This window comes from Panulirus ornatus, chromosome 52, assembly GCF_036320965.1.
Source record: "Panulirus ornatus isolate Po-2019 chromosome 52, ASM3632096v1, whole genome shotgun sequence".
Classification (NCBI taxonomy): domain Eukaryota; kingdom Metazoa; phylum Arthropoda; class Malacostraca; order Decapoda; family Palinuridae; genus Panulirus; species Panulirus ornatus.
The window spans coordinates 21,773,990-21,801,250 of record NC_092275.1 but is presented as its reverse complement, the minus strand read 5'-3'; the positions used below and the strand labels follow the sequence as shown (position 1 = coordinate 21,801,250).

At 42.1% G+C, this 27,261-nt stretch overlaps 1 protein-coding gene across 2 annotated transcripts in view; it reads right to left on the bottom strand.

Annotated features, from left to right (window-relative positions):
• LOC139765131 (dopamine receptor 2-like) overlaps nt 1–27,261 on the bottom strand; it is a 465,963-nt gene that overhangs the window by 11,020 nt on the left and 427,682 nt on the right. Inside the window, exons 4-5 of one of the 2 annotated variants that reach the window (XR_011716584.1) lie at nt 17,747–17,831; nt 4,580–5,463 (exon numbers count right to left, since the gene is read on the bottom strand). Coding sequence is in view for 1 of the 2 variants with exons in the window: in XM_071692326.1 (XP_071548427.1) it covers nt 17,747–17,831 (85 nt within the window). In the remaining variant the exon portion in view is untranslated. The remainder of the gene's footprint in view (nt 1–4,579; nt 5,464–17,746; nt 17,832–27,261) is intronic. The other variant, XM_071692326.1, reaches the window with a different exon arrangement.

The window sequence follows — 27,261 nt, the reverse complement described above, 5'->3', positions numbered from 1 at the left end:
CTGTGCTTTTATATGAACTACATTTAGAATCATTGCAGTCATTTATCTTGATTTAAAACGTTTTTTTTTTTAATCATTCTTTAATCTTTTCGTACATTATTTTTCACAGAGTTTTGGGCGGGTGATACATTGTAGAAAAATAACGAAGCGTACTTTTATCAATTTGATTTACTAAAGGATAACTGAAATCGTCATTGGAAAACAAAAAATTTACGCTCGTTTGAGCAGCCATGAAATTAACCCTCGAATCACACAGCTGATCTGCCGTCTCAGGAGAGACACGCTGGCTCTTGGCTTAACCCTAGTTCCTTGCGGTAACTTGCCTCCGGCTCTTAGCGTTTCAGACAAATCATCTGGTATATAACACAGATTACTACAAGTGGGCAACACGACTGACAGATATTTGCTCATCTTGACTTCCTTCGGGTGAAAGACTTTCTTTGGCCAGGTTTGGCATTACGTAGCCTGGTAGCCTGCCTTAGGCCTACAGACAAGAGTGACCTGCGTAGATTGGCGAAGTTCCTTCTTCCCTGCGAGCCATATTATTTTCGGTCGTGTGAATAAGGCACCTGCGGGAGTGGAGATGACTCCAGCATTAGGCGAGGCGACCCTACACATCTTGTATACGCCTACGACCTGTTCTGTTCGTCTCTCTCTCTCTCTCTCTCTCTCTCTCTCTCTCTCTCTCTCTCTCTCTCTCTCTCTCTCTCTCTGTATAAACTTCCATGTATATCAGCCTCTCTATGCCAGAGCTCTGTTCATTTGCTAGTCTCTCTCTCTCTCTCTCTCTCTCTCTCTCTCTCTCTCTCTCTCTCTCTCTCTCTCTCTTTCCGTATATCTTGCTGCTCCTCAGGCCTCTGGTCGATTTTGTGGGGGTTCTGGATATTTACTGATCACTGGGAGGAGCAGGCGGACCCAGTAGGCGTGGCTGGGAGAAAATGATGAAGCCAGAGGGAAACGTCGAATGAGGTCGAGGCTATCGAGTCGACTCGTTCTAGTCTCTGGATTTTTAGGATTCTTTTAGCGGCGAACGATTCGTTCTAATGGTAATCCAATTATGAGTTTTTTTCATTCAAAGTAACCCCGTGTGTAACCGAGATTTCATTTTTTACATAAAACCATCAACAAAAATAATCAATCACGTTTATCTTCGTCCTTGATTCTGTTCAAAAAGTAATCGTTTCTGTCTCTTATACAACAGTTCCTTAGGCCTTTATAAAGCTTTTGGAATCTAATATGACTCCTAAATCAGTATCGTATCTTCCAATCCGATTGGTGGAGTGTGATCTGAATGACATAGTTACGTGTAATAGGAGGAGTTTGACGATTTGAATCTCATGATGCAACATGATTGACAGAATCTAATCCCATAAATCCAATGGTTTCTCATCAACAGAGTGTACTTTCTGGTAAGCGCATTTACATTTGGGAAATGTAGTTCAGTGTACAAGTACAGTGTCATTATCTGAATGTAATGTAACGTAATCTAGTTAATGTAATGTCCGTGATGCAGCCTCAGGGTTTCAGTGTAAGACGATTATGTCATTCTTAGCACTGAGTGATATACGTCATATGAATCATAGTACTTGTACAATGTAATGTAATTAATGCGAGGAAGTACGGCTTGTAAAACTGATTTATGCGCCAATTACCTTGTCAGTGTGTCTGGGGTAGCATCAAATGATCTATAAAGTAGGGAGGGACCTGAATTGCTTGTCTAATATTATTATCATTACTATAATTATCAATTATTATAATCATCATCATCATTATCACTACTACTGCCAAAGGTTTAGCTTAAGCATTGTTGCACACCTTAGTACACGAAAAGTATTCATTTTCCGATCTATATTTCTACGCTTGGTTGGGATCCCTGGCAATGAACGGATCACTATAGGGTAAAAGGAATAGGTCTTAAGTCCTCTTAATACCTATGATTTTAACGTAAGAGCATCAACAGCTGCGAGATGATCTCTAGGCAATCACGATCTGCGAGATTCTAATATCTCTAGGTACACTAGGAGTGTAGTTCTCATCTGTCAACACTTGTGATATGATCAGGTCACACACACACGCGCGCACGCGTTACCTATATTCAATAAATAGTTCTTATCTGTTCTGTCTATTTACACGTATGTTCCGTGATGTAGTAGTCAGAGTATCAGACTATGATTCAACGCACGAGCCCCGTATGGGTTAGATTTCTGAGCGAGGGCATTGGACCACAGCCAACCCAGCTGTTCATCCTCCCTTCGTGGTTGGTCCATAAATAGGTATCTGGGTTAGGCTAGATTTGTGTGTGTGTGTGTGTGTGTGTGTGTGTGTGTGTGTGTGTGTGTGTGGTGTGTGTGTGTAAAGGAATGGTACAAATACAAGGATAAGAGACGGGGCAGCACGAGTGTAAGTCTCTCTCCCCGTAACACAGTAATCAAACTGTAATCACTTGTAATCACACACATAGTGGGAGAGGGAGAGATTCCTTCCATCATATAATATGAAAATACCACATTGAGCTTTATGTAAAATAATTTGCATACCATGGGCATTTTACGGTTGAAAATGTAAATACAAATACCATTTAATATTCTAATATCAGATGTGCACAGTACGGAACAGTAACCAAAATATTCTGAAAGCTAATTGCATCACAAAATAGGCAGACTCTGGCAACAGTACTGCAAAAGGATGATTACACTGTACTCAAAATGCAATGCTCATTAGTACAAAAGTCAAAAATGACAAAAAAAACCCATAATGTATCACTACAAAATACTCATGACAATGATGAGCCAAGTCAGCAGACTGAAAAAAGCTATAATATTATGAAGGTAAATTCACAGTAATCCGATAACATACTTTTAGTGTGGCAGGGCAAGACTTAAGAGGCAATGAGAGGGCAAGGCTCTGGCTGCACGAAGACATAACGGAAGCATTAAGAAAACAAGGTAACTGTGATAAGGCAAGATTATAGCAGTGAAAGGGGTGACAGTGCCGCGGGAGGTGAACAAGACAATAGCAGTGATGGAGTTAAGACCCCAGCAGTGAAAGGGCAACAGGACAAGACCAAAGCAGTGAAAGGGTTTGGCTGAATAACGTTTGAAGTGAACTACAGCAGTGAGAGGGAGAGACTGCGTCGGAGCAAGACGGCAGCAGTGAAAGGAGAAACACTACCACAGTGATAGGGTTAGGCTAGAGCAGTGATAGGGCTAAACTACTAAAGTCACGGGGCACGACTACGACGGTGAAAAGACTACACATTGGCAGTGAGTGGGCAAGAATGCAAGACTACAGTAACTACGAGACAAACTCCCTCAATCATAAGGTCTAAATGCAACCTGTTTCAATTTCTACTACTCCCATGTAAAAATATATACAGCATGCAACTATCTCCTAGGGCATTAAGACAGTTGGTGTCTTATGGCAAAATGTGATCTTGATGAAAGTCATATTGGCTCTTAAAATTTTAAGTGTTCACAGGTGCTATAAGGTAGTGCTATAGATACTCCAAAAAGACGATGCCTCAGTGAATGGTGGGTCATGCTATGGCGAAGCTAGGGCAATGCTATGAATTTTGAGGGACAGCGTTCTGAAGGTTATACTACTACGAGGTAGAGCCTGAAGGATAGTGATATAATGTTGAGGGCAATGCTAAGGTGAATTTAGGGCTAATGCCAAAGTGATAGTTGAGGAAATGATATTGTTGGTCGAGAAGCTACGGATGTGTTCTAAAGAAGTGATACAATGTATTAAGGGCCGTGTTACTCCCAGGCTCGAGTCCCGGCAGGAACAGTCGATTGACAGCTAACATGGTTGTTCATTCTCCCTACGGGGCTGGTCAGTAAATGAGTAACTGCCTTAAACAGGCCATGATCTGGGGGTTGTGTATATACCGTATGCCAGATGGCCGTCATGATGGAAGCATTTCGGCTACCCATGCCGTCTGAACTACCATGAAAATATGTGTTAGAGGCAATGTCGGGCTAAGTCTTGATACCAACGGTACATTGAGTGTTCGGGGCAACATCATGATGAATGGTGAGGATGTGGTATGGCAAATGGTGAGGACAATGCTTATGTGAAAGGAGGGGACAATGTGTCGGTGAGTGATGTGAGTATTGGTTCTGTAAATGCTAAAGCCAATATTGCAGCGAGTGTTGTTAGCAGGACTACCATTGAAATGTCAGTCATGATGAATTATAAGGATGAGCACTGAAGACAGTGGTATGTTAATCTTGATGACAGTGTTGCAGTGAATGGTGAGGGGATTGCTACGATGAAAGTGCAATACTATGATGGGAGCTCAGTGCAGTGCTAAGTTGACAGCCAAGCGGTGCTGTAATGTACACTAGGAATCTTGCTACAGTGTTTGTAGTTATCCTTAGGGTCTACAGTGCCGTGAAGAACAAGGTACAAAACTACAATGGACACTGGAAATTCTACAGTGATCTACAGGCCTATGACTACGGTGAGTGGGGGGGTCATTATCTTCCCGATATTTTGTGCGGGCAAGACAACAGTGGCAATACATTGTTTGAGGTCAAGACATTACTAATGCACTGCAGGGGATGTGGGAACATACCACCAGCGACCGACCGTGGCACACTTAGGGGCACCATGGAAGCAGATCACCAGCAGGAAGCAGTCACCAAGAAGAGGCAGGGGAGGGGAGGTAGGAGAGTCACCGGGTGGATGCAGAAGCGAAGCGCTCGGCGCAGGAGAGAGAGACGGGGGGGAAGGGACAAGGGGACAGTGGGTGGGGTGTCAGGTTCATAGACTAACACGCAAGAAACGTTGGGGAGACTACGTACGTGGGGAGTTTACGCCATTAACACACAGAGGAGGGAGCGGAGGAAGCTTTCAACATTAAGATATAAGACGTTGGAGAAATCAGGGTGATTTTCTCCAGAGAAATGTCAGGATGAACTCAAAATAAGGAGTCTTTAAATAAGATATATTTCGAAAGTTAGATAATTCTAGATCAGAGTATAAGATTCGGGCAGATTTGTTAGACAGATGTGGGGGAGTTAGAGAAGATTTAGAAATAAACTTCAGGAAAAAAAAAGTAATCATAAGTAAAGAGAGGAAAAGTGTAGAGGCAAAGGGCAGTATTACAGGAAAATGATAAGGAGGACAAGGACTGAGAGGACAAGACTGAACGTCTTAAGGAAAGAACTCGAGACTAGAAGACTTTAACATAGGAGAGATGGAGGAGTGAGGATCGCTGTAGCCAGACACTGAGGAACATGAGGAGGAAGGCCAGTCCTGAGGATATGCTGAGGAGGAGGTGGGGTGGTGTCAGTGCAACATGACGACACGAGACGGAGGTCACTCAGGCCGGGGACAATGAGGTTGGTAAACCATTACAACACGAAATTTGATGAGTGTATGGAAGGAGGTTATATCAGATGGGGGAGCTGGTGTGAGGGGCGGAGAGAAGGGTCAGAAGTCCTCGTAGGGGTCAAACTGAAAGTAAAGTAAAAAAGTATCTTTTTTTTTTTGAGGGTAGGCCACAACAATAGGTTATCACAACATCATAACATAATGGTAACAGCGGGAGAGAGTCTTAGTCCTCTCTCCACGGGCAGGTCACGTCATGAGCGGATGGGTCACCTGTACTTGGGACGTCGTTCATAAAATACCTTTATATGATTAATCAATAAAACTACAGGTTCCCCATCCACTCATCCACGTGGCTGTCAGCCCTCTATATATGGGTAGCAAGCAAAGATTATAATTAATGTCAGTTTCATTACTTTACTGCCTAATGCACATTGAATGAATAAGTAATAGCGTTTAATGTTTACGGCGTATAAGAACTGCTCATGGTTATGGTGGAATAACAGGCTCTGATATGTACCTACCTCAAACTCTGGAAGAAAACAGGGATTAGCGAGGTAATTATAACCTTATTTTAAAGAATATCCTCATAGACTCCAAGCTTTCAATCGCACAAGGAAATACAGTGTCTTTAGCCACAGACAATATCCTCATAGACTCCAAGCTTTCAATCGCACAAGGAAATACAGTGTCTTTAGCCACAGAACATTATCAGATGCATATGCCACATTTTACTAAAATAGTCGTTTTGTTTGTATGACTTGTACAGTTCACACTCTGGCTTAAGATCCGTCAAGCAGTGTGAGATCTGTTACTTCATGATCCAGGTTACGTCGACTCGCTTCTCTTCGTGATCGTCTGAGAGAGAGAGAGAGAGAGAGAGAGAGAGAGAGAGAGAGAGAGAGAGAGAGAGAGAGAGAGAGAGAGAGACGATCAAGCCATTGTGAGTACGTTTATGCTAATGGCATTAGCATTATGCAGATAGCAGCTTTTAGCCTTACAAGGATGATCTACGTGAGTGAATATGGAATGGGAAAGACCAGTTTCGAAGTCAGTAAGTTAACCCGATTCTACAACGGCCGATGATGATTCTTAAATGATCTATTTCCAGCGATAAAATCCTGATGCGAGTATTAGCAATCTCAACAACTGCTAATAAAAAGGAAAACTTCTCAAACCTACGTTTTTAGGCCACGTCTTGGAATCTAGGTCGCGCAGACTCACCTCAAAGAGGATTCCAACCCTTATGATTGGGGATTTACTTTGTGCATAGCGTGGTTTAGATAGCAACACGAAACTGGGTTAAGAAGTCTCGCCACTTAGTCAAACCATTTGTCTCCTGAACCATTTACCTCGTGGAGCTTCGAACCGTTATCTTGTGAGCACGGGTTATACAGTCCCGGAAAAAGTTTCGAGACACTGTTCAGAAAAGTTGAAGCCTATTGTCTCATGAATTCTCGAACCACTGTCGAGCGAATACTTGTAGATTCAGATTCACGAGCTCGAAACCTGCCCTTGAGAAGGAGATTCGGTTTAAGTTCACGCCACTCACAGTCCGTTGTATTCCACACTGATGGGGAAAGGAACTGTGACAAATACATCTGAAACAAAGGCAGTGATGCATATTTCTAACGCGCTGTTAAAATACTTGCCACATATTTTTTTTGGCGTCCTGAATGAAGTGCTGTTGACGTATGATGGAACGAACGGCATTTGTATTTACAACATTACCCTCTATAGTGAAATACGTAAGTTTTTCCGTCCAAAGCTATTTCTACTAAAGGAATTAAGGACTTTCATTATCACTGTCACGATATGTATTATCACTGTTACGATATGCATCATATTGATAATAACCTTCACCACATATAATTACTCTTTAAAGTAAGGATACTCTGCTTATAATAATCACCTTGCTTACGTCTTATGGGAATGGTAGATGGAGAAGTATTACATCCTTTGCGGTTTAAAGTTAATTTTTTTTTCCATCAAAGTTAGACTCTCGAGGTTATTAATGGATATATCCTTGACAAGGGTAATCGATATATTGAAAACAGGATCGAGCAAAGGACACATTCTTGTCTGTTATTTTTGCTCTTCTGAAGGTGGAACATATAAATCTGTAAAGATGTCCTCAATGCCTCATATACGTTAGATCGAGTCCTGGACGTGACTTTTATATGTTCCATGATGAAATAAATTTCTTGAAGGTGATCCTCTTCCTCAGGGAGATTTATGGGTAGTGAGCCAACAGACTATTGCTCAGAGAGTCGTTCGAGGGGAGAAAAGTTGGTCAAAATGCCAGAAAGAATATCAGTATCTTCATTCATATCTCTTCTTATACACACGTCTCTTTCTCTACAAACTACTTGTATATTTACTTTTATCATCGCCTTTTCTTCCGACAGTTTGTTACCAGACCGTCTTACTGTGTCTCTCAATAGCTCTCGTCTTTTGCACGTTGGTTGTGAGGAGGACAAGAGGAAGTTCCGAGTTCTAAACCTTCACTGGAAGAAATACGAGAACTCTGGGACGAGCTAACATGCCTGAGTTTATCACAGGAATTCTTCCTTTGTGGCGTGGCACTTGCTCAACTTTCACGGCGCTTGGCCAGTCCTCTCCACAATGAATTCTTTTGTGCGTGGGGGGACCAAGGGCTGGACGGAGTGCCACTGCCCACAATAGTGGCTCCTGATGAATTGATCGTCGCGGATGACGTGTGGGCTTGACAATACTAGCATGAGGCTTTCTGTCCTCTTACTCTCCTGTTCACCTGGCGACGCTATGCTCCACCATCACGACGATATGCTCCACCATCAACGCCCCATTGTACCCGTATATCACCCATTGATCGGTCCGTTTGTGTCAGGTGCATATTCTGTCTGTCATCATATTCTTCCTCCATAAACTCTAACCATTCACAGACTCGTATATCAATACTGATAAATAAATGAAGGTTCTTACGCAGCCATGAGTATATGTAAATGGTTGACAATATATACGTAATATAATGTAGCCATTAAGCTTATAATGTATAAATATAATCGATTTAGTACCTCACTGTACCTACTGCGTTAGTAGCTAAGTAAATGCGATGGCTATATATAGTTCGTGAAATGGCACTACTAGCAATGGCACTTCGATGGATACAGTATGTTCTTCTGCTTTGATTATGTGTAGTGTAAGTCAAAGAGCATTCGCAGTCTTCTCACTGGCCACTTAATACACTCTACATTTTATTGATTACAGTGTCTCCTCGACTCCGCTTCCCAATTTCTTATACTATTTGTGATGATTTCCACTTCATTTACATTTTGGTATTGTAGAGTTATTTAGTTCTGCCTTGAAATAAATACGATAAATGGTTAAAGTCTCGTGAAAATATATACTGACAAAAAAGATCTTTTTTCAACATCGTTGAAAAATATAGATTCATTTTTTTCCTGGGTTCTTCCATCCCATTAGTCCACGTACGTCGCTCTGGAGTGGTGTGGTTCCAGACCGCAGCTGATGGAAGAGTCGCTCAGATACATTCAAGGAGGAAAATGGAAAATGCCAGTCAGTTCAACGGTCATAATCAATAGAGAGAGACATCACTTGTTCTGGTTTATGAGCACAAAGTTGCCAGTCATGTAATATACATAAAAATACCGAAGGAAACAGTTTCTTTTTCATTTACGGGAAATAAAAGGGAGTAAATTCATGAAAAGATGAAGTTCCCTTTGAGGCAAACAAACGGAAATGTGGGACGACAATGCGATTGCCCAATAACTTAGTTCAAGGGTCGAACTCAGCAGTTCGAAGACTGTTCGAGATACTATCCCACGATGGGGAATAGGATTCAGACAAAGGATTCACAAAATCTATGAAAACAAAGGCTACAGATAACCTTATCATCTCCTCGGCGAGCCTTGGCATTGGACCACGTCTTAGCGTGCTTTACTGAAAATTAATCGGACGTTTGAAATGAAGTACATTGGAAGTAGTTTTCATAACCTTTGTGAACCTCAGTCACCTGTATATCTATCTATCTACTTAAAATAGGTGGGAATAGGAGACGTGTTTTTTTTTTTTTTTTCTATACCGACGCTATCCGCCGAAAGGTTTGTATCTAAATGATGCCGAGAAAATGTTTTCTTTCATCATACGTAACCGATTTCTTCGAGATTTATATCCAGTCGCTTAATGATTGTTTGTGGACATCATGGGATGATTTATTCTAGTGTTTAGTTACTTCTCAAATGACTCTTTTTCCCAGTGAATTTCAGTGTTATGTCTGGTTATCTAAGAGTTCTTTTAGACAGTGTTTCAAAAACCTATACAATCCCGTCTCATAATTTTCGTTCATGTACGAGAAAAAATGGAGTCAATTGTCAGAGTCTTTCTTCGCATAACTGGTTGGGCAACTCTGGTATCAATCTCCTTGCTCTTCTTCGTACTCCATCAATCTTCGCATTCATCATTTTAATACTGGACACCAAAAGTCCTCAACAAACTCGTACTATGACCTGAGGAATGCATTGTGTTGTGTTGTTCTGGGATATGTTAAAAGGTAAAAATCATAAGACAAGTTAGTTCCGGGTACAACTGTCATGGCCAGCGAGTGCACATTCAGTGATGGCTATGGATCGAGATGATAATGAGCATTACAGAACGACCTTGGGGGGTTTGTTCAGCCTGGGAAATGAATACGAGATTTGATCGTGCATTACCAATACGAGGCAGAGCGCGGGAAGGTTTTCAACACCCGGCAATCATCATAGTGACAAACTGTCATTACTGTTTCTTACCAGTATCGTCATCGTCACTGTCATTAACTATGATCCCAATTATTCATCTGATTACAAGCCTTATCAACAGATTGCTCCGTAACTCATCGACAAGTCATTAATCTTTGTTTCTTTTATAAAAGTTACTTGAATTTCCATTGTGAAATTCTTTTTCTCAATCCCTTGAAACACAACGGTACGACCCTTGAAACACGACCCCCCGACCCTTGGGTAAGGTGAGGTGACTTTTAACTTCAGCTTTAAGGGTCAAGGTCATCAATACCAACAGGAGTTCGTACCGACTCTCGTGCTCCAGAGACGAACCTCTCTACTTAAAGAAGTAAATAGGCATTTGAGCATTAACGCTGTGTAGGGGGGAACTTCATAACAACTTGCGACGTTAGCGTATTAACTCTGGCATGCGCACATCGGTAATGATTATTATAGCTGGCGCACAGAAAGAGAGAGAGAGAGAGAGAGAGAGAGAGAGAGAGAGAGAGAGAGAGAGAGAGAGAGAGAGAGAGAGAGAGAGAGAGAGAGAGAGAGCATTTCATGGGTTTATAATTCTCTCATGATGAAACGGGGAAAGCTGCTTCCTGGATCCCTGTGGGGAAAACGAATCTAAGAAGATTAGTTTGTGGTGGAAAGTAGGACGCTGCGGGGAAGAGGGCCAAAAGTCTGGTATAAAGAGGGTGAGTGATAGACAGACAGAGGAAGATGAAGTGAATGAGAGAGAGAGAGAGAGAGAGAGAGAGAGAGAGAGAGAGAGAGAGAGAGAGAGAGAGAGAGAGAGAGAGAGAGAGAGAGAGAGAGAGAGAGACCGACCTTTTTTTTACCTATATTTCTGAGCAATGGAAGTGAGGCGGGGAGGGGGTGTCTCACATGTTACACAACAATGGCACTGACAGAGAGAAATACGTTCAATTTTGGATTCCATTCACCCCCCACTGCAAACAACAGGTTACCATACACAACCACCAACAAAGCACTGAGTACTGCATTACAACCTCAGTGTAACTACAGTGTCATCACAGTCACTATACCACATCCATGACAGTTTTCAACTGAAAATTTTTCTGCCTACGATTGATAAAGGCATTATCGAATCTGGACTAAATGATGTACACATCCTGCACACCATTTTCTATTATTAAGGAAACATATGCGCAAGAAAGGGGTTCGGTTACAACAGCCTATTACTTATTGTTATTATTATCATATCACATTATTGTAATCATAATTATTATTACCATCATCATTATTGTTATTATACAAACAGCATACATGCTGAGCAGGTATGTGAAGCGCATTGCATTTACATACGAGTGATGGTGTATTTCGTCCAGTGTTGTATCTGTCATTGTGGCAAGTGAAGCGAGAGAAAAGATCCCCCTCATTCATACCTGGCACGGGCGCTTGTGAGCGACAGCCCCTTATCTGGTGTGCCATTAGTGGCACAAAGCGAACGCGATTCTCTAAGTTTATGGGCGCAGTTAAGTAGTTGTGGGTGTGTGTGTGTGTGTGTGTGTTGTGAATAGTGGGAACGAGAGAAAAAGGGAACGCCTCTTATCTAATTAGCTGCTCATAAAAGTTACTGATAATGAAATGACATAGAAGGTATTATACATTGATCTTGCATCCAGAAACTAAGAGGAATGAGGTAAAAGGAAAAGGCAACAAGAGAGACTTAAATGATAGCAAAAGTAGTCATATTTTTCGACTGTCCTATTGCTGTAGTTTCTACGAATTTTCGCACTGAATCTCCGCCAAAGTTGTTAATGCACTTCAGCAGAGTAAGGTCGAGCTGACCCATTGCTTCGTCAGCGTAGTAGCTGCTGGGAGAAGCAACTGTTCTTGAAGGTTGAGCTGACCCATTGCTTCGACAGCTTAGTAGCTGCTGGGAGAAGCAACTGTTCTTGAAGGTTGAGCTGATCCATTGCTTCGTCAGCGTAGTAGCTGCTAGAAGCAACTGTTCTTGAAGGTCGAGCTGACCCATTGCTTCGTCAGCGTAGTAGCTGCTAGAAGCAACTGTTCTTGAAGGTTGAGTTGACCCATTGCTTCGTCAGCGTAGTAGCTGCTGGGAGAAGCAATCGTTCTTGAAGGTTGAGCTGACCCATTGCTTCGTCAACGTAGTAGCCGCTGGGAGAAGCAACTGCTCTTGTAGTCAGTCGTCAGGGATCACTCTGTTCAATCAGTATTTCTGTATAACGAGAGAGCAGTAAGCCTGCAGGTACACGATGGATAAACACTGTTTGCACGCTTGCAACGTACGAGTTAGGTGAAGCCGGCGGTTGATCATTGTGTATTAAATCTAAGTTTGTTTCAAAAGTTTTATTTTCAAGAGGAAAGAAACTCCATCACAGTACAGTGAGATGCCTTATCCTCTACCAGGGAGGCTTTCCCATTTGTTAACTGTGTTATCTCTCTCTCTCTCTCTCTCTGGTTCTAACTTCACTCGAAATTATATTATCGTTCATCTTTATTTTCCTAGATTATTTCTCTGACGTCTGATGCATTTTAACTCTCACCATTTGGAGTGAGAGTTGTGAACCTTGTATCATCCTGGCAGGTGTAGAATTTTTTAGGCTTCAATTCAGCCTGATTGAGTTAACTCCATTCCTGTCTTTCAGAGAAAACGGGAAGGCAGTTCAAAATCAACTATAGCTCTTTGTCCTTGATATGATTTCTGAAATTTACGTGGGTTCTAAATAGCCAACAGCCTCTTGGGTTCATAATGTGTCACTCAGTAGCACCTCTTAATATGCAACGAAATACCTATGTATGAATTCTCAAGTTCTTATCCTATCCAGCGCTCACTCATATTATAACGAGTCCCAAGCGATGACCCGGAATAAAATCCTTCTCATCTGCCTCGTATCTAATAGCGAGAGTGTGTTAATTTTTCATTTGCCTCCGTATCTTAAACAGTGTACGTCATTTCGCTAGGTATATTCTAATCTCGGGGCGCTGTATCGCCTGGCAAATTTTATCGTAGGTTCAGCAGGCAACTGGTGCTGGTTTTAAAGTCTTAATCTCATCTGGAATTATGAATATCAAGCGAGAGAGAGAGAGTGGTGAAATGGTAGAAGTGTAGCGCATTACCGGATAGAAATCATATACTTTTAACTGTCGAGTCTACGTTGCGAGTGGAATTAAAAAAAGAATACGTCAGGGAAAAATCATACATACCTAGGAGAAAAAAAACAGGAATGACTGACTGACTGACTCATACTGTGAAGAAATATACCAACGGAACCTCAAGTGTTAGTTGAGGTATCAAATCCTTCGATAGGTATATCAACAGCGTTGAAGGAGGTAATAAGAGAACTGCAGGAGGTGTGGTAAGGTGTTGCTAGTCTTCCAGTTGGGAAATGTTCGCTGTCACAAGGAGTTCGATGTGATGGAGTGGGTTGCCTTCACGCTTACACCGTTAGGAACACGTTCCTCAAGCCGATCCGACCACATTCGAAGTCCCATGACATGATCTACGAGTCTACAGCATTACCCCTGTACTATGGCCAATACAACCAACCACCACATTGATTTATGCATCTGACGCGGCTGAATGTGACACGGAGATGACAAATGCAGTTTAACTGGACGAATTCTCTTTTTTCTCTTTTGACGTCGAAGGGGAGATTGAGAAATCTGGTAAAGTGGGGATGAGGAGAACTCTTCATGTGATATTTGGGGTTCTGAAGGGATGTAATGGATCTAATATAGTAAGTGGTGTTGAAAGTGGCATGGGGAGGATGAATATGAAGAGTAAAATTGGATTTCCATAAGCATTAGAATGAGAAGTATATATATATATATATATATATATATATATATATATATATATATATATATATATATATATATATTTAGTGACTGTAAATCTGTTTAATATTTACGTATGACCTACTGTTGCTTCTAAAAACTCATTTTCGTCTTTACCTTAATAATTTTCATTATTAACCTCATTTGAATACAAGTACATTTATCGTGTTATGTCAAGAAATATTCACCTCAGGACCCAAAACTGGTCAATCAGGTTCTCAACCTAGTTTAAGTAGGCTATGATACTTATGTATTTCAATTATCCCTAATGCCTGAAGAAGGTGTCAAAAGATCTATCAGTTGGTGGATATCACAACGTTGGCGGCCTTGATGATCCTGGTATTTGATAGGCATCAAGCCTTACCAGCCAACGAACCATGTTAACGCATTATTGTATCTCTTAATACGTAACGAATAATGCCACTATGGTTATTTCTCAAGCTGGCATTACAACAATTCCCACCGACTCCACTACCCCTCCGCTTTTTTATGGGTTTCGATCTCCCGTTGATTGTCCACCCCTATACCTTCCATCTGTCAATACTCCCAGAGTCTGTATGCCAACGGAAACGGATACATCATTCCAAACCTGTTTGAACACTGGCCGCCGAATCAATGTATTATCAGCTTTAAGTCCACCCAAATGTCATTCCACATTTCTTTCCAGTTTTTATCGCTTCCTCATTAATTCCTTCACTAATCATACGTATATTCCCGTCCTGCTGAGAATAAAAACGTATTTAATATACACATTATATCGTCATTTATCAAACAGATCTTTATCTGTGTATTTCACTCACCGCGTGCGCTCTTAGTTTTACCCGAGTCCCTTTTAATTATTCTGATAATTTCAGAATCTGTTAGTCCTCATGTCTGCGCTTTAAACCATGCATTTCGGCGTTGAAACGACACACCTATGTATACACGCTCACGATTGAGCGTGGGGCATCCCCGTATGGTTGCCAGGCGCATCCAATGCTCTTTTGACTTATGTGCAGTAGCCTGTTCTGTTGTGGTGTGTTCTTGATCACCAGAAGTTCGCAAACACGTACCTAGTATGCTTATATCAAATGAGCTGATAATACCTGTATGTAGGGAGGAGTAACAGTACGTGGAACACACTAAGAGCGACGTTAACCGTTGATTAGTTAGCCAGAAATGAATCAATCAAAGTGTTCTTGCTAATAAAGTGCCATCTTACATACTGCGTGATAAATGACGGGTGCTGTGAGAAAGTAGCAGTTCTTAGAAACACCACGAAATATTACGTTCATTAACAGTCATCGGTGTTTTTTTTTAATAACGCCTGATCGTTATCAGTTATACAAAACATACTACCAGTCCCATTTGCATGAACAATATGACTTTTTTTAGTGGCCATCTATGTAACAGTTCACGTCATTGTACTATGTTCCGCGTATCGCTACTACTCGGCCCCCCCATCCCCCCACATACAATGTTACCAGCTCATTCAACACAGACATAGTAGGTACACGTGCACGCGAACTCCTGTGGTCGAGTGTACAACAGAACAGATGGCTGCCTAGTGGCCAAACCACGAACTCCTCAACTAAACCTCTCGTGAAGCACTTAGAATCTGTCTAGTGTCGTGTGTGTGTGTGTGTGTGTGTGTGTGTGTGTGTGTGTGTGTGTGTGTGTGTGTGCTCTCGGCGTGGCATTACTGGCACAGATCGGGTGTGTGACTGAGTGCATATGCTTGTTTAGGTGGGTGTGTGTGTGTGTGTGTTGTGTTACATGTCATCTTTCTAGGTGTTCGTTTTCTTTTTACATTGTCAAATTTCCTGTGGTCAAAACTGTGTTCACGAAATATTAATTCTAATTTGACACATCATGGCACATGATGCATATGATTTATCACATAGGCATAAAGAGAATATACATGAGAGATGTCTATGAGGATATTCCATCAATTAAAAGCGTAGGATTAATTCATGGAGAGAAATTAATGTCAACTACTGCAATGTAACTATTTCTCGATACTTTCTCCTAGCGTTAGTGAAACACATGCTAATATCACAGTGAATAATTTCTATTGCTGATGAAAAATGTTAGGTCTCACGTTTACATCTATGGTAATACAATATTCATTCATCATTCAATCTCGCAAAGTAAAAGATTCACAAACAATATAAAAGGGCATTATATCTTCCACAATACTCTAAAAAAACAACCTAGCTGTTCATACAACTCTCGGGTATCCATTTTTGTACAGATGTAAAGATGGATAGATATATTACTAATGTAGCTATAAATCCAAAACTGAATAGATATAACTGGGAGGCAAATTATTATTTTCCTACGATATCAGCTACCATATGAAGAGGGGTCCAGACCAGCTGACTACTTATCTATCACATTTTATAGAATACAAAAACAAATCATGACTAGTTTTACACATGCTTCAGACCTCATCGTGAAGAACATAAGGACAAGAGATAATTTCTCTATAGTTCCCAATTACAGAATAAATAATGCAAACGAAAGATACATCGTTACAAGTGTATCACTCAAACATCTTTAAACAAGACATATAAAGACAGACAGTGGTATAGATTAAAAACTAGGCCACACATCCTTTCCCACATTTCTTAACTCTGGGTAATACACAATGTTACGCAATGTTACAATGTAATACGCAATGTTGCAATGTATTACGCAATGTTACAGACATACGAGCCTAAATATTACAGATACAGAAAATGCTTCACAGACGGTAACAATCATGATTCTTTCTCTTTTAGTCTGAAAAATATCAAACCTTAACTTCACACATGGAATATCCCTCCCACAAAAAATATGCATGAACGTTAGACTTTCACAAGTAGCCTTTACAGAGGAGGTGTGAAAGAAAAATATGCCTACATTTACACACATAAGTTCTTTGAAATGGTTTAAAACTGGATGCAAACTGGATCAAACCAGCTTCATTATGGTGTTAGATCCCATCTTGAAGAACTTACAAACTCTCGAGTCCTCTGTGACCGGTAAGATTAGTAGAAATATAGCAGATATATCTGGAGAAAAAGAGACAGATGGACAGGCAACCTAACATCAAATCCACACACAACGAGTCGGGGGGAAAATGTCGACAGTAAGCCAGATTTCACTAAATAGACCTGAAGTTTCCTATGTCCAGAGGATTTCCTGTACACGTTACGTGAGTGAAATGAGCTAGATTACTCATTCTCCGAGAGTGATCAAGGAAAAATTTTGTATACTTTAAATAAGAAAAAAGAACATTAGAAATGATTAATTACCGTGTAAACGGGCTTAATTACACCATCTATACAGTCCCGTAGTAATCCAGTGTGCATACATCTTAAACAAAGATAAGGTTTGGGTAAAAGGAATCTGTGAACCAATTTCATTTCAGGTTTAGAGACAGGCGAAATTCTGTGGGCAAAATCTTGACAAAACAAAACAATGTTACTTTGCTCAAAGCTGTTGTTTCCTGTGACATATCGTTTCATCTTTCACTACCTTGATGGTGGTCGTCCGCCTATATCAGATGTTGAAAGGAATTACCCTAGTTTGAGCTTCGGTATTTTCTCTTCATATTCATATTAGTGATGAGAGAACTGATAGCCTGTGATTACCTCTGTAAACTCCTACGAATCCTGTCTTGAACCTTAACTTGTTTTCCTGACGACCTGGGGACACGCCACATATCCTTACCACCTTCTTGTTCAATGTCTGGACGACTCTCGTCATTTCGCCCTAGCCTCACAGACACCTGCTAGCTTATGATACCCACGGACCTTACCGAATGAGTCCCTCTACACCCGAACTAGTCTTACCTGTGCTATTCCGCCTTTCCACCTCGTCTGGTACCGCTTGCGACACCGTCGGGGACAACAGGAGCAGAGGATTCGAGTGAAGGCCCTGCCGGAGGGAGAGAGAGAGAGAGAATTACTTAGTTTCTGTAGGGTCATGATCGTCCTTAAATATTACGACAGATAATTAACCAAAACATATAAGTATACCTAATGAAGGCCTGGTAAAGTCTTCGTGGGTCTTCTACCCACACAACCCAGGCTGTTGGGTTGGGTCTGAGCCGCAGGCCCATGGAGCCCAAACAGCCTGGCTGGTCTGGTATACAGGGTTCTAGCCTCCATAATATTGAAAAGTAATATAATGATAGTTTACATTGTAGAAAACAGAGAGGGTGAAGGTAAGAACGAGTGGAAAAGACTGACAACGAGACCAGTGAGCAGTGTCTCGTGAGAAAAGTAAGAAAGAAGAGTAAGGGAGAGTGAGACTGTACGTCAATCAAGTGTATGGAAAATGGCATCTTACCGAGTTAATACCATCATCAAAAATTGCCTTTTAAATCTATTACCCGTAACAAAATATAGAAAGAATATTATCATTTCTCATACATACTTGGATAAATGGCTTGCTGAGAAATGAATTATGGTACTTTCGCTAATTATACGATGTTCAGAAGAATATCAAATAACAGTGGTAACGTTTTTTGGCATTTCTTGGTAAAGAAGACTTTTCAAAGACTCTCTGAAATATCATTTTGTGGTTTCGGTGCATTTCACACGTCAGCTCGACAATGTGAACGAGCGGACGTCTGTTCCTGGCGCTACCTCGCTCACCCGGGAAACAGGGATCAATTATGAAAGAAAGAAGCAAAGTTTTCAAGATGGAAGCCCTATAAATATAGAAGGGGCTCTTGGGGCACGAAGTAATAGCGAGTATATATGTGCTACCAGACTCCGCCTACTCAAGGTTACACTGCGAGTGAAAAGTCACGTGTCACAGCTCTATCCCAAAAGGAGTCTACATGTTCCTGCTGCTAGATGTAGCACCGCCTTGAGCTGCAGAAGCCTTTGAAAAGGCCCTGAGTAACACCAAGACTCGTTCGCAGAATTTAGTTCCGGGGTAATTACATATAAACGAGATAAATAATTTATGTAATCCCTTTTATGGGACTCTTGCAGCTTCAAGGCTGCGCTATCCTCAGTCGCATAGACAGGATGTACTCTGTCAGGGTGAAAAGCTCTTTGACAAGATCGTACTCCCTCTCTCGGCAAATGACAATAATAAAGCCTTGCTACAGCTGACTCTTCACTCGTAATTCAACCTGAAGTAGTTGGAGTATGGCAACACCTCTCTCTCTCTCTCTCTCTCTCTCTCTCTCTCTCTCTCTATATATATATATATATATATATATATATATATATATATATATATATATATATATATATATATATGTAGGTAATTACCCATTCGTACTGGACGTAAAAGGAGTTTTACACTCATGCATGTGTGTGTAGTCATCTGCAGCAGCTACAAGCTTCATATTGTTATTTTCACTTTTCGCTGTGTAAAGTTTTAACATCGTCTGGAAATTACGCTAAAAGTCGAAAACAAGAGAATAGCGCTGCTGTCTTGGCCCAGAACAATGCGTTGTTTGAAAAGATTTTCTCAGATTTCTTTACTCATTCCTTTTGTCTCCTCGCGTCACCAAAAAATATTGGGTTATGAAGGTAAAGAAGCCACTCACCCCTTTGTGTACTGGATTAATCTGTGGTTGTATGTCGAAATTTTGAGGTACCTTTAGCCCCAGGTGCACGAGAGACATACCCGGGATCTACCTTGCACTCGCACTTCTCTTAACATTTAGGGTTCAGGAGAGAGACACGGTCGCACTTGTTAGCCAGGTGATAAAACTCACACTTCAGGAGATACACTCACACTTCTAGACACACACTCATGGTTCTGATGATGCACTCATGGTCTAAGACATACTCAGGGCTCAGATGATATACCCACACTTCAGGAGATACACTCACACTTCTAAACACACTCATGGTTCAGATGATGCACTCACGGTCTAAGACATACTCAGGGCTCAGATGATATACCCACACTTCAGAGATACACTCACACTTCTAGACACACACTCATGGTTCAGATGATGCACTCACGGTCTAAGACATACTCAGGGCTCAGATGATATACCCACACTTCAGGAGATACACTCACACTTCTAGACACACACTCATGGTTCAGATGATGCACTCACGGTCTAAGACATACTCAGGGCTCAGATGATATACCCACACTTCAGAGATACACTCACACTTCTAAACACACTCATGGTTCAGATGATGCACTCACGGTCTAAGACATACTCAGGGATCAGATGATACACTCACGGTACAATAAGCACACTAACGTTCTTGAACACACACTCACGGTTCACACTTTATATACTTCGGAATCATACCCTCGTGGCTTAGGAAACACACACTTATGGATCTGAGGACACTTTTTACTCTTTGGTACACACTCTGGTAGTTAGGATATTACAGGTTTCCATTGATAAATGACGTCTGATAACTGTGGGTCAAACGCAAGCTATCGTCTTTAACACCAGCCGTGTTATGAACACGAACGTGTGTAGCAACAGCTCAAAGCAAGCAGTTATGCTCTAGTTCCACGTCGAATCTGGTCAAATATTTGTCTTTCTACTCACGCAGATGGACAGGTAAGTACGCACAGTCCTGTATATACAAACAGACAGACGGCTAAATAGAATATAGCCTTTTAGAAATGTTTTCGTTCCGTTGTTGACACTCCAGAACTCAAGATATATACTAACATTTAAACATTCACTGTTAATGCACTTTCATTTCAACCTGTGCCACTTTTATCGAAATTTTAATGAGGTTGTTATCCATAGTATTCCAAGGCTTAAGATTATGCCTTCGTACGGAGCTACTGCCCACCACGGTTTCGGTTCTGCAACTGATCAATTGCACGTAAGAGATTAGCATTAACATTACTGGTTCTTTGCAAGTTGCAGGCATAAATCTGACCATATGCTCACAAGACCTGTTCACCAATGTTTCTACCATAAACCTGGCCCTCTGCATGTACGAGCTGCTCATTCCGACCAAGCTTCCACCCTCCCATCCTTCTGCTCTGCTTGGAGCACTATCCCTCGCCACTACGTCGTAACATCATCCCTCATAGTGACCCAGAATTTTGCCCTTCTTGCCCCTTAACCGTAACCTTTCAAGGAATCTACCGATATCGCTGGGGACCTGCGTGGCGGAGAGGTTAGGGGTTCGGGGTTTTAGGAATGGCTTTTGAAATTAAAGCAGAGTGGGGCTGAGGAGGCGAGGACCTTGAAAGCCACAGGAACTCGGGTCCTGCAAAGGGCGGGAATGGGGGAGAGAACGGTAGGGAGGGAAGGAATCTTGAGGTCTGACACAGCACGTACTTTGGAGATTGGACAGAAGGGATCGTTGATCCTGACGATGTTAATCTTATGGTCTGGGAGTGGAAGGGGGAGGATGTAGGAGAGGAAGTATGAGGTGCTGGTGTTGCTGTGGACTGATATCAGATATACGGAGTCAAAAGAGGGTCTCGGCGAGATACATGGGGATTAAAATGCCAGACTGACATTCGTGTAGAGCAAGTCATGAAGTCTAGCGGACACAGAGGTAAAGGAGATTTCAAGGTCTTGAAGCGAGCTGTATGTGGGTATGGTAGTTCTTGGAGCCAAATGTGTATGGGTACAATAGCTCTTGGCGCCAAATGAATATGGGTATATTAGGTCTTAGAGCCAGATGATCATGGGTACAGCAAGTCTTGAAGCCAGATAACTAACCAGTTGTCCGTGGCCTGAACTGTTACTCAGGTTGAAACACTTGATTGACCAGCCTACATACTATGGCATACGTCAGACGTGATGTATAGAGGATACGAGAAATGCGAACTATACCACAGTGCTCCTAGAGCCTGCTCGAGACCAGAACCAGGCAGTGATGCTGTAACAACCAGAGACAAAAAAGGGCAAAGATGTATCTGGCAGGTGGAACATGAGCCTACAGTGGGCTGTACTCCTAACTGAAGGTTATGTGATGTACCACACAAGTGTACACTAAACTACTACGTAATAACATGACGTTATCAGACTCCACCCGATTGTGGTTAGGCTGCGTGTGAAAAGCCATCTTCGGCGAGGCTGTTTCATCAGGAGTACAATCCCACTGAAAAGGAGTCCATCCTTTCCCTTCTACTGACAGTAGCGTAGCCTTGAAACACAAAGAAGCACGTAATCAATTTGTAAGATTCTCCTACTTGATCCGTCTTGAGGCTTACTAACCAAGTTTTGCCATTCCTTCCACGTTCTATTCCCGCTCCTCCGTCTCTCTCTCCCCCGTTCCTCCACCCGCAATAAAAGCACTCTGAACACCGCTGTTTGTACGGTAAACATCCGCTGCAATGAGCCTGGATAGGAATTCTTATGTACCTCTATCTCCGGAAGGGGCTTTTCACATCGAAGAGCTGTTGACTGTTTTTTGCTTCATTACTTTCATAAGTACGACTCGATCTGCGTCGCTCCCTTGCCATCCTATGAAGCATTTACTTTCTCATTTATCATCACAACTGTTCGATTTCCAGACTCCCATCCCCTACCTAGTATAACTGCCTTCAACCAATTTCGTGACCAATATTCTATAGGTACATTTCATTTTTCGTAATCAGGTGTATGATCATCAGAATAGTTTTCATCCACATTCATCAACATCATCACGCTTATCGTCATTAAAGGGCTCTTATGCATCATTATAGCCCCTAATGCTATAATGATAATCATTAGTATTAACCTGAACATCATCCATCATCATGATGGACAACAAATTTTTCATCTCAAAAAGAAAGAGGTAAACAAATCAATCTGGGTTCGTCATAGATGGCAACTCAGGTGTTATGATTTGATCCTTGCAAAACAGCAAAAGTTTCCTCCCATGACAATTATGTCCCTGATTTTTTTAACACTAAGCTTCATCTGGCGGCGGTAGGTACGGTAGCTAAAATGACTATCGGTTCATAATTTGTAGCACGGAAGGCGAGTCTTAGGGCACTGCAAGCGTTGCTTCTCTCACACACTGTATAGAAATTACGAAGCAGCAAACATGGTGATGAGGTTATTATCTCTGTCTTTGTAGCAGATATTCTCATGTGTCGAGTATATGAACTGCACAGGATCTATGAGAGTCTTAAAGAGGTTCTGTTACCTAACTGTGGACTAAGAGGTTTTACAGAAGTAAGAGGGAAGATCTAAGTTGGCAGATGGATTTTGACCCTTAAGCGAAAGCTCTTGGATGCTCCCTTCTCGCGCAATCATGTCGCAAAGACAGAAAAAAAAAAAGGAAAAGGAACCCAGTAAGAAAAATGTGAGCTCCAGGAACTGTGCAATCAGAAAGCAAATCCATGTAGACATGGGATAAGAAGGGTCATGAACGAACTTCAGTATGTAGGAGATGACAACCTTAAACAAAATGGTAATACAAGACGAAGGAAAAGTGTATTCATACAGAAAAAGGGAAAACAATAAGCCTTCGGAAATCATGCAAATATTACAGAACAATTTTTTTTTTTTGATACATTGTGAATTCTCAGTAGTGTAACTGTGCGCAAGGCTTCCTGAAGAAGGAAAAGAGAAATATTCTACTCCATATTGCGATGGAGAGTGACAAGACGATGAAATATACGACAGGCAATACTTTACCGCACGGGAGAGATTTTAAGGAGTGGGAGAGGCAGTATTGCCAAGATTTATGGACTGCAAGAGTTGAGAAAGAGGCTTGATAACAGCAACATGTTGCCGATGAGGAGGAACGGAGCGTGAATGGAGAAAGTGAGATGTGAAAGTTTGTGGTAAAGCAAAGTTTTATGGAGGAATATGTTAATATCGAGTATGAAGTGTTTGACGTTATTAGTTAGGACTCTTGGGGATGAAAGCGACTCGTCTACTAAGTTTGTAAGTACGTATATGTAGCAAAAACAAACTACTATCTCCATGTGACGAACGGGTACGACTGTAGGTTACAATGTCTGATCCAAATTTGGAATGAAATCTGTTTTGATCTGTACCAACGAGACGATCTTCAGAGTCGCACTGTCTCAACTCGAAGACCAACTTGGTCTTCTTATACCCAGTATAGGAAGGGCATTTACCTTTCTTCCTCCCCCCTCCGAGTTGTGACACACGTCAATACCTCTATCTGGTGGACGACATCTAAGGCTGGTGACTTGTAAGATGATCTGTGAGTGGCAGGAAGGACAAGATCGTTGTGTCCAGGGAGGCTATAAAACTCACATGTCAGTCAGCCATAGGATTCCTTTCTTTATAAAGTTTGGTTTCAACTACCTTTCCACTGCGATGTCAGTATGCCTGATGGATCAACTATAAGGTCATTATAGTTTTTACTGTAACCAGATGTACTTTCATTGGCAGATTCACAGTGTCCTTCACCAGAAAGGTCTTGTACATAATCGACTGTGCTGCACTCCTTAATACTAACTGTGGAAGTTGCCTTCAAGAATGATTACTGTCAATCCTTTTTCGTTCACCTCCTCGCTCTCTTCTCTCTCTCTCTGTTTTTCCTCTCCATTTTTTTTCATTTTTCATATGTCCCCGTCTATCTTCCTACAATTCTCTCTCTCTCTCTCTCTCTCTCTCTCTCTCTCTCTCTCTCTCTCTCTCTCTCTCTCTCTCTCTCTCTCTCTCATCACCTCATTCTCGCATTCAGAACAATCATCACAGTGTATCGAAACTCTTAGATACGTATCCCATACCATGTCGAAGCCTTCATAGAGAAGGCACCCTTCTAATTCCAATGAGGGACAGCTGAAGAGACCCCTAGACGACACTCGGACGATGCGTGGAGTACACCTCCAAGACCCTTAACAAGACCCTAGACAAGGGCTTAGTAGAGCCGACAGGTCGGCCTAAAATAGACGCCTCTGGCCAGTGTGTTGCCAACAAGAGATGACGAGGAGGCTCGTCCTTTCTTAACCTGTGGGATATTATTAGCCTTCTACAGGAGGAACTGCGTAACGTGCCTGTATTTATACCAGGTTCCTCTTAAATATACCATGCCTTCAACACACCGAACTCTGATGTTACTGTTGGTCAGAGGTAAGAATATTTGTCACAACGGACAAGTTAGAAAGCAGCAGGGAAGAAAAGGAGATGAATGGAGGAATGCCAAATATCAGAAAGGGAAATAATGAATAAGGAGAAAGCAGTGCGGGCTGTCCATCTAGCGGAGACGCCATTAACCCATAACAAGTCCATTTCAGTACTTCTGATCTTTCCATCGGCTCTTGACGGACTGGTATAACGCCTCCGACGCTGCTATGCACACGGTTCGAGATACTGACCAAGAGTGGAGTATGACCAGGGTAGGAAGATACGTCGCTTCATTCCTGGTTAATTTCTAATCATACCTACTTTTGGAGATGGAAGGTCCATCTTTCTCTCTTCCGATGTACACGCTCGGATCGTGTGGCTCCTGACAGAATAATAGCAAGGAGACAAGAGTCACCCCGAAGAGAAGCAATAAGATCCTCAATATCCAGTGATACCTGGAAAGGCGGTATTGTAGCAAGTGACGCCACGGGACGCGGGTGTGGGAGGACAGAGCAGAGGGGCGGGTGCGAGGCGAGGACGCGAGGGAAGTTAGTTGCACGAAGGTACGAACAATATGGGAGGTGGAAAAGGAGAGGAGGCACTTTGCACCAAAGCGACAGACGTGGATGAGGAGCTGCTCAAAGAGCATTCGGAGAGAGAGAGAGAGAGAGAGAGAGAGAGAGAGAGAGAGAGAGAGAGAGAGAGAGAGAGAGAGAGAGAGAGAGAGAGAGAGCACACAGCTACTGTGATAACGTTAACCGAGATTAAGTAGGTCAAAACCCGCACTTCCTTCTGATCAGTGCTGACGCATCAGCACAGATCTGGCTCAACTTTTCCGCCGGTGTGTGTGTGTGTGTGTGTGTGTGTGTGTGTGTGTGTGTGTGTGTGTGTATGTGTGTGTGTGTGTGTGTGTGTGTGTGTGTGTGTGTGTGTTTGGCGAGGGTCCGTTCAACAAACAATCCTCCCTTCCTGTACCAAATTCTCATCTCGACGTTTTTAGCTTCTGCGGTGCCAGAGTTCGACCAAGCTAACAACAAGAAGCCTCGAGCTTCGAATCCAGCTGACACTGGAATTAAGCTGGACTGAGCGATGTATCGCGTATGTGTGGAAGGAGACGTATTCATCTGAGAGGCCATATTGGATATGACTGAAGGTATAGTAAACCCATAGAAGTTGCTTTAGGCAACGTATGAACATCTTAAAATGGCTTTAGGAGAGCTTGCCATTTGAATTTTCCTCTAGAGTGCTTATCAATACCCATCTGCCTTATCACCCACAATCATTTATTACTATCGGAATATCTCGAAATTCCTAACCATGTATTATCATTATCAGTAATTTTTCTTATCTCTTACATAATAGCCTTATCAGTTTGTAGATAAACAGTGGTGGTATTACTTTTTCATTATCGTAAATCATTCGGAGTGCTCATATCAAGCTCTGACCTAAATTCAGAGTGCTCTTATCAAGTTCTGAGCTAAGGTGTAGGAAGTGGCATGGTCACTCGATCATCTCGTTTGATAACGAAGAATGGGAAGGCCGAGGGGTAGAGAGAGAGATGCCGACTACATGTAATCTTCGTTGGAGTGGATTCATGTCGGAAGACGCTGGCGAAGTGTCTCATGCTCTTTGAGCCATCCTGTGGGTGGTGTCTCAAGGGGAGAGACAAAGTACACAAAAGATCAAAGGGCTGGGTCACAATGTTGGAATTACATACGTTCAGTCTTTGAACGTTCGTATCACAACGGCGAACGTTAGAGAACTACGACGAACTTCTGGTGGTGAATTACGTTCCCGTGCTCTTGTCAAGACTTTGCGCATATTCGTCAATGCATTACCACGATGCCGACAGACGTAAAGTTTCCTGATAGGAGACAAACTTCGCGAAAAGAGATGACGTGTTTCCCGAACACTTTTGCTTCACTTGTCCATGAGAAGCGGAGCTGTAATTCTAATTCACTTGTCTGTAAGAAGCGGAGCTGTAATTCTAATTCACTTGTCCGTAAGAAGCGGAGCTGTAATCGGCTTGTAATCCACAATGAAAGAGACATTGATCAATATCAAAAGACACTGACATGAGAACCATGCCAATGATACACACACACACACACACACACACACACACACCAACTTGCCCTCTTTACAACACACACACACACCAACTTGCCCTCTTTACAACACACACACACACACCAACTTGCCCTCTTTACAACACACACACACACACCAACTTGCCCTCTTTACAACACACACACACACACAACACACACACACACACACTCACACACACACACACTCACACACACACACACACACACCAACTTGCCCTCTTTACAACACACACACACACCAACTTGCCCTCTTTAC